Consider the following 14,852-nt stretch of genomic DNA (forward strand, 5'->3'; position numbering starts at 1 on the left):
TAACATGCATAGCTACATTTCACTGCTCATTATACTGATACATTACTTGTACTGGGATTGGTTCACCAAAAACTGATACACAATTCCTTGGGAAATGCTGGTTAGATAAATCCCCCAAAAGTTTTTTTATTACTCGCTTCTCCTGTTGAAACATCAGAGGACTCTTGCATTGCATCTGCATTCTCTATATTAATAAATAAGTGTTAATGCCAACAAGAGACATCTGTGATGGACACAGCAGATGTGCAGACATGGGTACCCAAAATCCATGTTCCCTAGAGATGCCAGAGGCCAGTGGGCGCTTTAATTTGCCATCAGCCAAAACTGAGATATTACTTTTGGGTGGACTGTGGTCACTTTAACTTGTATCCATACACAGTGCTACTAATAACTACCTTTCCCATGCTGCCAATACATGCTCTTAGGGATTTGCTGAGCTCCCACTCAAGTCAGCTGGGCTCATTCACACATTCAGGGAGTAGAAAGTGACATTACTAACTGGTCCGAAAAAATCCACAGATCAGTTTGCTGGCTACAGTATATAATCACAAACACCATACACGTCGTTCAAAACATATTTCTAATAAGTATAGAATGAAAGTATAATGTAAATATAATAAAATATATCCTATAAAAAAAAAAAAAAATTATATATATATATATATATATATATATATATATATATATATATATATATATATATATATATATATATATACATACATACATACACATATACACACATACACACATATATACACATACACACATATATACATATATATAGTATATGTACATATCTATCTATATAATAAAAAATGTAATATAAATATAAAAATGTTATATACATATAAAAATATATATATATATATAATTATATATTTTAATATATATATATATATATATATATATATATATATATATATATATATATATATATATATATATATATATATATATATATATATATATATATATAAATAATATGTATTTAGAAAATTATATATTTAAAAAAAAAATTTATATATATATATATATATATATATATATATATATATATATATATATATATATACACACACACATATACATACATATACATAATTTATATTCATATAATTAGGTATACAATAGAAATAGAATTAAATATATACTAAAATGTAATAAAAACTTTATAAAAATATATTATAAATAATACATAAAATATAATGTAATAAATTGAATCTTAATTTATATATATATATATATATATATATATATATATATATATATATATATATATATATATATATATATATATACATATACATATATATGTGTATGCTCACACACTATAGTATACTATAGTATATATTACATGCAGGATACCATTTTATAATTAAAGTCCTATGAACAAGGTGACAATGAATGTAAGTTAGTAAAGTACACTTTTGTATACAAAGGTAAAACTCCTACTGACCAATCAGTGATCGGATTTTATTATGCTAGCTGTATTAAGTTGCTGAAATATTTTTGTTATAACTTTCTGCACTTTTACGTCAGCATGCATAAATATTAGGAAAAGTTGTATTGTGATCTACACTATAAATAAATAAACAACACAATAAATAATAACAATAAATAATAAATGCTACTTATAATTAGCTGGCACTTAGCAAACAAGAAATAAACTTAGAGAAATACAGAAGTAGAAGAAATAAAATGTATAAGAGGGAGGTTGATGAGATGCAGCTCTAGCAGTGTCCTGATGGCTGGGTCAGATGGCATTAGTGTGCAGTCTTACCCTGGCAGTTGGTGGTGTGAATGCAGAAAGTAAGGACCAGTCCCAGGATGATGAGAAGAGGTCTCTGCATGCTGCTCCAATCTCCCATCTCTGTCTCATAGAGGACAGTGGACCAGCCTGCAGGCAGAGAGCTGGCCCAAGTGACACTGATGAGAATTTCCTCTTAAGTAGCCAAGTGGATGTCTTTTTTTCTTATCCAGCTAGTTGTAGAAGAAAGGCGTGTCTTCCAGCTGAGGCTACACACTCCCCCCTCCAGACATCACATAAGCTCTTTAGATCTCCCAGCCAGGGAACCAGCATGACTGCACAACTTGTATACTACAGGCAGCTAGCACATCTAAGAAAGATTTCATGTGCTGGAAATAATTGAAAAAAAAAAGAAAGAATGCACATAGTGATAAATACAAGTTTTTCTGATATACTTAGTTCTTGCATTTGCATGCTGCATTTTAGAATCTCTGACAAAGGGGCTGATCATTGGGCCGGATTCGTACCTTTGCGGTTTTACGTGCGCTTTGGAACGTACAAAAATGCATGTATAATAAAGATACATGGGGGGAATTTATCAAAACTGGAGCAGACAGAATCTGGAGCAGCTATGGATGGCAACCATTCAGCTTGCTTAGTTAAAGGGAACTAAAGATGACATATTGTAAAGTGCTGCGCAAACTGTTGGTGCTATATAAATCCTGTATAATAATAAATTATCATAATAATTAAAAAGAAAAAACTGCAAACAGGAAGACTCTTTATTGCAGAATACACATGCAGTGTCCTCTCTGCAATAAAATAAAGGTACCTGCCTGCTTGCAGTCTTCTTTGGAAACCACAAGCGCAGCTCAATTTACATTGAGGCACAGTGTCTGTCTGCCGGAATGGGAGCCCTCCTGCGCATGTGCGGGAGTGACACCATCCCTCAATGACCAATCAAGATGGCCAAAGACGGCCCCTGTAAAAAGATGGGGAGAAGATGCTGGGGCCAGCGAGGGACCTCATAGAAAGTATTTTGTAATTTAGTTCTGCTATATGCTTTGAACATAAAAAAAGAAGCCGATTGGTTGCCATGCCAGTTTTAATAAATTCCCTCCATTGAGCCCAATGGCCTGTTAACATCTGTGGACTGTGATGCAGTGCCCTTGTTAAAATGAGGCATGTTTGTTTGTTTTATGCATTTTCATGGCCCATTGAAGTCTATGGAAGTGCATGAAAAATCACATACAGTGCATTTGGCCATTGTGGACTCTGAAGATAATAATGGCCTGGCTGATATGGTAACACTCTGTCTTTCATACTTTTTAAGATGCTGACCTGGAACAACTATGCAGATCAGGAGAGTAATTTGAGAAGTACTTATCGGCCTGCTTGTTCTAGGTCAGCGACTCAAAGTATTAAAGCCAGAGGGCCAGAATGACAACCAGGCATCTAGCATTTTCAGATACAGAGATCCATTGTACCAACCTCCAGTTTTCAATTTTCAGTGAGGTTTTTCAATTTTTAGTGAGGCCACCCAGTGAAGATCTTGGTGGAAAAGCGTGTTCCTAGTCAAGAGTGTCGAAGGACTTCTATTAAAAGTGCACTTAAACTTCAAAGCAGAGTACAAATACTGTAGCTGTTGACTTTTAATATAAGGACACTTACCTGTCCAGGGATCCCACTATGTTGGCACCTATAGCTAATTCGTCAATCAGCTTTAGCTGCAGGCGCCGGCATCTTCACTAAGGGAAACAGGAAGTGAAGCCTTGCGGCTTCACAGCCTGTTTCCTACTGAGCATGCGCAAGTTGCACTGCGCTTTCTGAATAGTCCCACTGTCTTCTGGGACCTGTGTGCCTCGGGGAGAAGGAGGAGGGGCGGGAAATCTCGTAGATTGCCGTGATCATCGTGGAAGTGGGTACCTGGTTTTGAAAGGTATCCGCTCCCCGCTCCCCCCCCAAAAAAGGGCCAAAAGTGGCAGTGTGGGGGGGGGGGTGCTAACAAGTAGAGCTTCCTCTTTTGGGTGGAGCCTTGCTTTGGGTAGGTAAGTGGATGTAATTTGTCTTAGCCAAGTTGTAGAAGGAAGGTGTGTCTTCCAGATAAGGCAATACACTCTAGCTACTGCTATCCTCCTGATGAAAATGCTAATTGCCTGGCTGTTATACTGAACGGATGGCTTCAGTACTTACAGACCTGGAACCAATGAGAGGACTCAGAATTAAGCCAGAAGTCTCTATAGAAAAAACATATTGTGCACTTAAACTTTATGACTTAAAGTACTAAAATGAGAGGATCACTATAACAACCAGGCAATTAACATTTTCTGAATATCAATCAGATGTCAGCAATGGCAGATTCCATGGTTCTCTCTGGAAAGGTTTTCTTTAAAGTGGTTGTAAAAGCAGAAGCTCTACGCATTAGTATAAATAAAAACCTTCTGTGTGCAGCAGCTCCCCCAGCCCCCCTAATACTTACCTGAGCCCCATCTCGATCCAGCGATGTTGCATGAGAGACTTGGCTGCACGGGACTCTCCCTCCTCATTGTTTTAGACACCAGCAAAGCCCCATTGGCTACCACTGCTGTCAATCAAAGTCAGTCAATGAGAGGAGAGAGGGGGCGGGGTGGGGCTGGGCTGCGGCTCGGGTCGGTTGCCCCCATAGCAAGCTGCTTACTGCGGGGGCACTCAACAGGAGGGAGGGGCCAGAAGGGCCAAAAAGGACCTGAGAAGAGGAGGATCTGGGTGGCTCTGTGCAAAACCAACTGCACAGAGCAAGTAAGTATAACATGCTTGTTATTTTGAAACAAAAAAAAGGAGACATTAGTATCACTATAAATATAACAGCATATTTTATTTCAATTTCTGAGTTATAAATGGGAACTTATACTTGCAGAGAATACATTTTTATTACTAGCAGTGCAGCCACAGCCAGCGTTAGGATATCCACTCACTGTAATCCAATTGTTCAATCCATCAAATATTCAATATTCCGATACTTTCAAAAGCTAGTCACACAGTCATCAACATTTACCAACATCTGTGTAGTGTGGGGGTGTATTGGATACAAACTGGATTGATGGTTTTGGGCTCTTTTACATGGGATTTCCAAGCAGGTCTGCCTGTCTGAAGCTCCATGCAGCTCTATGGGCAGGCTGATTATGTAATCTAATTTGTGTCCGCTTACACCCGCCTACCCCTGAGTCAATCCAGGTCCAAAAAAAAAAATAAAAAAAATGGAAAAGGACTTTGTCATTTTTCTGAACCTAAAGATGATTAATCGGAGGTAGCCTGATGTAAATGGACTCAAGTTTGTTTACATCCAAGCCGATAGAGCCACAATAGGTCGACCTGTGCCCACTGTGCAAAAAATTACATTTTTCCCCATGAGCTCCGATTCAGTAAGGGATCTGCTCATGGATTCCCTGCTGATTGGAGCAGAGCGGTTCCGTGTCAAAGGATCCTTAGGTTGGCCCTTTACAAAGTTGTTAGTACATCATAACTAGATTGTACAATCAGATTGTACTGAATAACCACTTTATTCTTGGCGTCCCCTTGTGTATTTTTTATTACACTTGACTTAAAGTGGTTCTAAAGTCTAAACATTCTTCACCTTAGGCTCCATTCACACTAGAGCGACTTGTCAGGTGACTTGTCAGCCTGACAAGTCGCGGTCCAGGACCCGTTCTAATAGGAGTGACACAAGTTGCTCCGACTTAGAAAAAGGTTCCTGTACTACTTCGGGGCGACCTCGGGGCGACTTGCATAGACCTTCATTATATGAAGTCCGTGAAAGTCGCGCTGAAGTCGCGGTGCACGGGACTTCACAAGTCGCCCCCAAAGTAGTACAGAGTTGTGCAGCTGCAGTGTGAATGGGCTCTTAGGCTCCGTTCACATGTCAGCATATGGATCGCGGCGCGATTCCGCCCGCGATCCGGAGATTTTTGCAAATCGCGGGGCGCCTGTGCGTTGCCCGTGATTTGCAATAGCCCCCCCAAACGCTGAGCGATGTTGCCACGATTTCCGCCTGCCGAATCACGGTAACATCGTGCAAAAAAAAAATCGCGGGACGCATTACGCCCAAAAAAGTACAAGAGCTTCTTTGGAGCGTATTGCGTCCCGTGATTTTTTTGCGCGATGTTACCGCGATTCGGCAGGCGGAAATCGCGGCAACATCGCTCAGCATTTGGGGGGCTATTGCAAATCGCGGGCAACGCACAGGCGTCCCGCGATTTGCAATAATCTCCGGATCGCGGGCGGAATCGCGGCGATTCTGCCCGCGATCCAAACGCTGACATGTGAATGCAGCCTAAAAGTGATATGAAAGTCTTGTTTTTTATTAAAACAAAATAACAAACATGTTATGTTATACTTCCTTGCTCTGTGCAGGGATTTTGCACAGAGCAGCCCGGATCCTCCTCTTCTTGGGTCCCACGTCGGCACTCCTGGTCCCTCCCTCCTGCCGAGTGCCCCCACAGACACAGAGCTATGGCTCAGATTTGCCCCCACCCATCTCTTGATTGTTATTGATAGCATCGGGAGTCAATGGCTCCCGCCGCTGCCAAAAGCCAATCAGGAGTGCGAGTGAGAGGCAAGGCTTTCCTGGATATCGCTGAATCGAGAGGGGGCTCAGGTAAGTATTGAGGGGGAAGGGGGGCTGCTGCACACTGAAGGTTTATTACCTTCATGCATTCAAGCCTTTACAACCACTTTAATGCATTCCTTTCGTTAAGGTAAAAAATGTTTAGACATCAGTATCTCCCCCTTCACCCCTCTTTTACTTTCCTGAGCCCTTCATTCAATCCAGCGCTGTGCCTGTCTGCTCTCTACTCTCCTCTCACTTCTGGGTCTCATTGGTTTTGTTATTGGCTCCCGCTGCTGTCAATCAAAACCAGTGATGAGGGAACGGGGGGGGGGGATGAGTCCCTGCTGTCTGTGTCAATGGACGGAGCATCAGGGCTTGGCTTGGGAGCGAGCACACTAAAGTGCCCCCATGGGAAGCAGCTTCCTGTGGGTGCATTGGACATAGAGGAGGAGACAGAAGCCCCACGGAGGAGCTGAGAAGAGGGGGTTTGGGGCCACTCTGTGCAATTCCATTGCATAGAGCAGGTAAGTATAGAGATGTTTGTTGAGAGAGATAAACTCACCCAAGCTCTACTGCTATGTCTAAGATGCGATGGCAGGAGACAGGTGCTCTAAACATTCACTTTCCAATGCATGAATCCATAATGATATTAGCCAGCAACTCGGATGCTTCTTATTGAAAGTTCTTTATTGGTTACAAGTATAAAGATACAGAATCCACTGGTTCTAACGCGTTTCGGCTACAAACCCTTCCTCCTGCTGTCCCTTTATACTTGTAACTAGAGATGTACTGAACGGTTCGCCGGTGAACGGTTCCCGGCGAACTTCGAACGTTCGCCGCTGCGGGCGAACATATGCGATATGTTCGGTCCGCCTCCTATACATCATCGAGGCAAACTTTGACCCTGAACATCACAGTCAGCAGACACATTCCAGGCCAATCAGTATACCTCCCTCCCACACCCTCCCACCTCCTATAAATAAGCAAGGGCAGCATCCATTTTAGATCATTTCTGTGTTACTGAGAGCAGGGAAAGTGCTGGTGCTGCTGCTGCTGTTATAGCTAGGGACAGTTCCCGGTCTTGTTAGCCAGTGTTCTTGGTACACTCCTGCTGTAAGGACAGCACCCCAAAAAGCCCTTCCTAGGGCTGGTATTTGAGGTGTTTTTTGGATATATATATATATATATATATATATATATATATATATATATATATATAGTCCCCAAAAGCCCTTTTGAGGGCTGGTATTTGTGTAATTTTTTTGTTCTGTGATATATATATATATATATATCTATTGTCCCCAAAAGCCCCCTTGAGGGCTGGTATTTGAGTATTTTTTAATATATATATGTAGCATGTCCAGAACCAGAAAAAAAAGATCATATAGGTGTAAAAGGGGTTCCCACCATCCTTGCTCTACTGAAAAATTATCTTTTTTTCTGGTTCTGGACATGCTACAGAGCTGAAATTTCACAGGTACACTTTTTAGACCCCCGAGACACTAAATCACACAAAAAAAAGTTCTTAAAAATTGTCATTTTTGATAGAGAGCCAATTATTGGAAAACCTAAAAAAAAAAAATTTCTTTGGATTTATTGTCTGGGGGGGTCTAAAAAGTGTACCTGTGAAGTTTCAGCTCTGTAGCATGTCCAGAACCAGAAAAAAAAATAGAATTAGGGTTAGGGCTAGGGTTAGGGTCAGGGCTAAGGTTAGGGTTATTTTTAGTGCTTAGGGTTAGAGTTAGAGGGGTAGGGGTAGGGCTACTAACTCTAACCCTAAGTATCTCACCGTAACCCTAACCCTAGCCCCTAACACTAAACCTAACCCTAACCCTCTAACCATAACCCTAACCCTCTAACCTTAACCCTAACCCTCTAAGCCTAGCCATAAAAATAACCCTAACCCTAAACCTAACCCTAACCCTAACCCTAGCCCTAACCCTAATTCGTATTTTTTTCTGGTTCCGGACATGCTACAGAGCTGAAACTTCACAGGTACACTTTTTAGACCCCCCTGATGCTAAATCCAAAGACATTTTTTATTTTTATTTTTTTTTTTTAAATTTTTCCAATAATTGGCTCTCTATCAAAAAATTACAATTTTTAAGAACTTTTTTTTGTGTGATCCCTCTCCGGCATGCCACAGTCCAGGTGTTTGTCCCCTTGAAACAACTTTTCCATTACTATTGTGGCCAGAAAGAGTCCCTGTGGGTTTTAAAATTCGCCTGCCTATTAAAGTCTATGGCGGTTCGCAATGTTCGCCGGTTCGCGAACATTCGCCGATGTTCGCGTTCGCCGTTCGCGAACGGCGAATTTTATGTTCGCGACATCACTACTTGTAACCAATAAAGACCTTTTAATAAGAATCACTGGCTAATATCATTATGGATTTATAGAGATATTTGTGATTAAAAAAATACTTTTACACTTTAAAGGGACACTAAATGATACCCTTATTCTCCATAAATAGCCCATACATATCCGTTACTTAGGGCCTGATTCATAGTACGGCGAATTGGCGTTTCGGCGTGATTTTGCGAAGCGGCGATTATTTAAGTCTGAAATTGGCATTCAAAGAACGGCGGGCGGAAAATAGCGCCTAGTGTGAGATTCATTAAGATGCAATATGGTCAGAGCGCGACTTAAAACCACGCCAGCTAAAAGCTCGACTAAAGTTTAGCCAAATTTTCCCCTGTACCCCCAAAAATCCCAAATCACTGTGGAAGGTGTGGAAGTCAATTTGGAGATGACTTGCGTTTAAAAAATCTCAAAAACTGACTTAGAAAGAGAGATATCTGCGAAAGTGTGGAAAGGTTAAACAGCTCCTCCAGCCGCGAGCTGCGAACTCGCGAATGTGCGCATGCGCAACGTCAAATTGGCTCAAAAAATTTCGCCAGCGCGATTTTGGGTCAATTTTTTTTTGAATACCGCTTGCAAATCCGCTGTCTCGCCCATAGAAAATGGCAAAAACCGGCGGAATTGGAAAAACATGCACACTTCCAACAAGGGATCCTTTAGTAAACACCATCACATTCCATACACCTTTCCTGCTAACTCCGAAATCATAGCAGTCAAATCTACAGTGTTTATATAGAACCTCCACATTCTCTGAAAAAACCCACAAAATATTACATTGGGGAATTGGTCGTCAGATAGAAAAAAAATAGATGTAAAACATATTTCAAAGAAAGATTATTAGCAGTTCACACATATCAAGGAAATGTCACAATTTTGACAATATTTTATGTGTTTCCAAAGAATGTTTTTAGAAATATATTGCAAATACTACCTTTTCTTCCATATGGGTATGGCCAAGTGTTACCATTTTACTACACATTTAACTGAAGGTATATATATATATATCCCTTATACTTGGCTAATTAGCAAAGTATGCCCAACAAACAAATAGAGCTTTAGCTCACAATATTGCTACATATTGACTTTATGGGGCATCTTTTGTATTTTGTTCATGTCTTTGGATTAAAAGTTTGCTGATACACATGCCTTTTTCAAACATGAACAAAATTAATGATGTCAACATTTGGAGGATTGGAGATATCCAAGTGTTGCCCATACAGAGGGCACCTTCCGGATTCGAACTTACAAACCTACAGCAGGAAGGCAGACTCCCTAATCATTGTGCTATTTCTCAGTGAGCGTTGGGTGTTTTCCTCATGCCGTCAAAATGCTCACATGGGAACAGGGGCCATTGAACTGAATAGGATTGGATTTTTTGCCTGTTTTGGGAGCTGATCCTTGAGCTGGACAAATCCCCCTCAAACGCCCCCAAACGGGCTACGTTCACATGTACGTGTTTGTGGTCTGTTTTTGGGGCTTTTGTAGGTGATTTCATATAACAATGCCTGCCCAAAAAATGCATGTCAAAACGCCTGTGAAAACGCCAGCCAAAATGCACATAAGAACGCCTGATATAATTGCCACGCCAAATTTAGGGATGTTCATGAGTGATGAGTCAGATTGTTGGCTTACATATCTGGTCAATCGTCACAATCTCACTTCTCAAATCCCAAAAGGTGTGTTTCAATTGTTTCCCTAAATATATATTTCTCTCTCTCTCACGTAATTGTATATATATGTATGTATTCCTGTATCTAAACATTCTAAATAATGACTAGCAAACTTCAAGAGAGAATTTTTTCAATTCACATATACTATACACACCTACATACATTTCTATTCCTCATTTCTATTTCCCTTGTTTTGGCAACTGAGCATGCTCCAAAACACACAGGATACACACAGTTAATTTTTGGACTGGGCGTTACCATTCTGGGTGTGTTTGCTTGGATTATATATAGCTCACTCAGACATCAGGAAAGATTTGACCTACGAAGAGGTCCAATATATTTGTGTGTCACATGTTTTATGGGTAACATTTTTGGCCCTTTGTTATTTATGGAGGTGAGATTTGGCTGTGTTGTGTGTTGACTCTCTGTAAGTATTTATTGCTGTTAACATAATTCTGTCAATCTGCACATGCATCTGTTGATTATGGGCTCTTTGTCGATGTATATGGTCTAAATGTTGTACAAAGGTTGTTTTGGTTTGAAAAATACAAATGTAATAAACAGCATGTTTCCAATTTTTTTTTTAAAATGTCTTCATGTGTCTAAATAAAGTTTTCTGGTGTCCACAAATGTATGTATTTGTATTTCTTTTTCTAAGTTAAATCTGCTTAATGGTTGTGTATGTTCACTATTCGCGAATTCGCGAATATACAAAACCGCGTTCTCACATTTATACATGAAACCGGAAACGAAACTTTTGCTGCGTGCACACGTTTCCGGAAATTGTCCAGGCCCTGTCGTAAGTGTGCATCATGGCTCCTGCACTGTTTACAGCCGAAATCGTGGCATTTGTGTGTAAGGTAAGGAGGGGGTGTGAGTGTGCAGGGTGCGGGATGGGGGATGGGGGATGGTGGCTGGGTGGGTCGCTTATCTAGCGGGTGTGCAAGAAACTTTTGGTCTGCTGATCTGCGCATGCACTTTCTGCCTATTAGACGTGATCTAGAAGCTTCCTGTTATAGAAACTTCCTAGATGTGAACCTGTTCCCTATATATATATATATATATATGTATGTGTGTATATATATATATGTGTATATATGTATATATATATATATATATTATATGTATATGTATATGTATATATATATATATTATATTATATATATATATATATATATTATATGTATATATATGTATATATATTATATGTATATATATATATTATATGTATATATATTATATGTATATATATATATTATATATATATTATATGTATATATATATATATATATATTATATGTATATATATATATTATATGTATATATATATTATATGTATATATATATATATTATATGTATATATATATATTATATGTGTATATATATATAGATGTATGTATGTGTATCTAAAAAATATATATATTAGACAATATATATACTATGTATATATTATATACAATATATATACATTAGATACATTATAGAATATGTTATATACCATATATTAGTGTATATAATAGGGAACAGGTTCACATCTCTGAACTTTCTATATAGATATAGATAGGCATACCCTGCTTTAAGTACACTCACTTTATATACAATCGTGAGTAAGGACACAGCTTGTTCAGCTTGCCATGACACTGCTCACAAACCATAAGTGACAGGGATAACAAACTTAGGGAGCAACGACAGGGTACCCAGGTACCCAGGACTACACCATATCCATTTTGTGGCTGGCCAGCTTGCCTAGGTAATCTATCATGTCATAGTCCTGGATCCCCTTAACATGCTCCCACATGGTTTGGGAGTAAGGCTATGTCAATGTGGCCAAAATTTACAATGGAGCTGGTGTATTTTCATGCATCGAGAAAAGAAAAAAGGGATTGCTTCACTTTAAGTACATTTTCAGTTTCCATACATGCCCTGGTCCCATTGTGTACTTAAAGTGGGCTATGCCTGTATATAGATAGATTTGATTCGTTTCAACTTTTACACAAAATGAAACCCAATTATCTGTGACAGATTGCTCTGACGCTTTGGAATCTATCTAGATAAAGACAAATGTATTGACCCTTTTCATATATGCAAGATTAGAAACATTATATTCCCTAAATGCATAATGCCAAAAATTATTGCCTTACATACATCCATACACACTGCAAGCTCGGCCCCGTTTGTCTTGTCTGACACTCTTACCATCATAAGCTGGATCTGCACACAGCAGCTAATTGGTTCACCTGAGATGGAATCAGTGATCACAAAAATCTGGAATGGTCATGTCTTCAAAGGATTGCCTTGAACAAATCACCTCTAAAAGAAACACATGAGTGTATAATCACTTGTCTCAATGGATCACATTCCCAACACACCCATCTCACACTGCCATATGATAATGAATGGGGGTGTCCATTGCAAGTTAAATACACCCCCAGATCACATTGCTTTGTTAATTTACAGATCTAACTGGAATATGATGGCACTGCTGTGAACCACTATGCCATCAAATTCTGCTGGTGACCTTTAAAAAGGATTATGTGTGATTGTGTGGATAATTATGCCACCTTAAATTTGCATCTCCCACATACCATGTGCAACTCTTGCAGGAATTGTGAATCAAGGATAATTCAGCACAGCTTAATGAACAGACACATTGAGGAGTGTAGGAACACACCGTCAGATTACCCGATCACACTATGGGGTTTTAACTCCTCCATAATTTTGCCACTTTGGAAACCAAGTGCTTACTTTATGTATACTTTTTAGACGGAACTACAATTTCTAGTAGGGTGATATCATTGCATGAGATTTTCCCTCACTTCCTGTCTTAGTGTCACCAAGACAGGAAGTGAGGGGAATATCACTGTGGGGAAATAGCTTGCAATTGTTGCCTTATAATGTCCATAGTATATATAAAAGGAAAGAATTGCTGGCTATATCCCCACGGGAGATTCCCTCACTTCCTGTCCTGGTGACACCAAGACAGGAAGTGAAGGGAAATCTCCTGCAATGATATAACACTGTTACATGTTCTAGTTATGTAGCAAACTTAAGAATATACAAAGCAAACATCTTTTTTTTTCCATTTTGGCAAAATCATGGATTAATTAAAAAACTATCTTTGTTTGTCCCGTGGCTTGCAGGAAAAACATTTTGCCTTGATTCCACCATCAACACAGACAGGGGAAACCCTCCTGCGGAGCCATTGTGTTCTCCTGGTGCTGCCCCTGCCAGGAAAACACAGTGATTATTGCTAGTGGCTACAAGAGATGCTAGCGATAAGTGTGTGTAAAATCTGACAGACTGGTTGTACGTTGTCCTCCAGGTGATCGACCAATCAACTTGGGTACCTTCAGCCTGGCCATACACAGTTTAAATCTGCATCTCAAATGAAGCAATCCCATTTACATATAACACTCCATAAAGGAGAATTGAGGGGCTTATCAGGTCTGCGTCAAAAATTAACAGCCACACCCAATCAGACAGCTCGTGTTAAAAGGGACCTGAAAAGCAATCTGCATGGCTTGCTTTTCCAAGCATTGGCTAGTTTAGTGAGCCTGGACTAATAACAGTCACTGTAATGCTACCCATACTGCTGTCCTTTTAACATGGTGACAAAAGTTGATACCTATGCTACATGTGTGTAAAGTTACTTGCACCCTGCTAAATGGACAGCAATAAGGTTGTAAATACAGTGACTGCCTGTCCCCCCCTGATGGCGGCCCTGGGTGTGTTATGAAAGGCCAATTGAGAAAATGGCTATATCATGTAGAGGAAATCACCAGTGTGGGGCAACCTATGTCATGGAGGTAGATTTGGACATCGATGTATATGTATCACCAGAAATGGAATTCTTTGTTCTACAATATCTCAAAGACGACCTAGCATGTTATTTGAAGACTGTACTATTTTGGACATACTTGGACTCAAACATACACTGCTCTTTCCACAGCTCCTCCTCCTCTGGGGGTATGATAAAGTTTATACGCATCTTCACCAAAAGCACAAGATGATGTGTCGTCTCCGGATGAGGCTGCAGCGGAGATTTCAGTTTCTGCCTGAGATAGTGGATCTGCAGCGGGCCTGGAGTGATGCCAAAAGGCGCTCACCCAAGCTCCTGCTAAAGGCTGTGGAGCAAATCTCCGGTAAGTAAAAATATACATTACATGTGACCAGATAGGTTACAATTTTTTGGGTAGGTGGACATGTGTTTAGCTATGCAACAACACTAATACCAACACCCCATCAAGTGTCTCTTCACAACCTTTAATACTACTATGTACATTCTTATTTTTTATGTTTTTTTTTTTTCTTCTGCTTCTAGCCAAAGCGGACGGACGGCACCCTCTTGTGCTTTTGGTGAAGAAGGGGAGGAGGAGGACGGCCACACTCCAATATGCAGTCAGAGGCAGCGAGCCATTTGAGCAGCTGAAAATTGTGGATCGTAAGTAGAAAATAAAAATGTTAGAAATTTCTAATCTCTAATCACAT

At 39.7% G+C, this 14,852-nt stretch overlaps 1 protein-coding gene across 1 annotated transcript in view; it reads right to left on the reverse strand.

The window, feature by feature from the left end:
* LRP2 (LDL receptor related protein 2) overlaps window positions 1–1,938 on the reverse strand; it is a 369,604-nt gene extending 367,666 nt beyond the window's left edge. Inside the window, exon 1 of the mRNA XM_082260064.1 lies at window positions 1,784–1,938. Coding sequence (XP_082116190.1) covers window positions 1,784–1,871 — 88 coding nt within the window. The 5' untranslated portion in view covers window positions 1,872–1,938. The remainder of the gene's footprint in view (window positions 1–1,783) is intronic.
* Between the last annotated feature and the right edge of the window lie 12,914 nt (window positions 1,939–14,852).

Source organism: Pelophylax lessonae (assembly GCF_965119305.1).
Source record: "Pelophylax lessonae genome assembly, chromosome: 6".
In the NCBI taxonomy this organism is placed as follows: domain Eukaryota; kingdom Metazoa; phylum Chordata; class Amphibia; order Anura; family Ranidae; genus Pelophylax; species Pelophylax lessonae.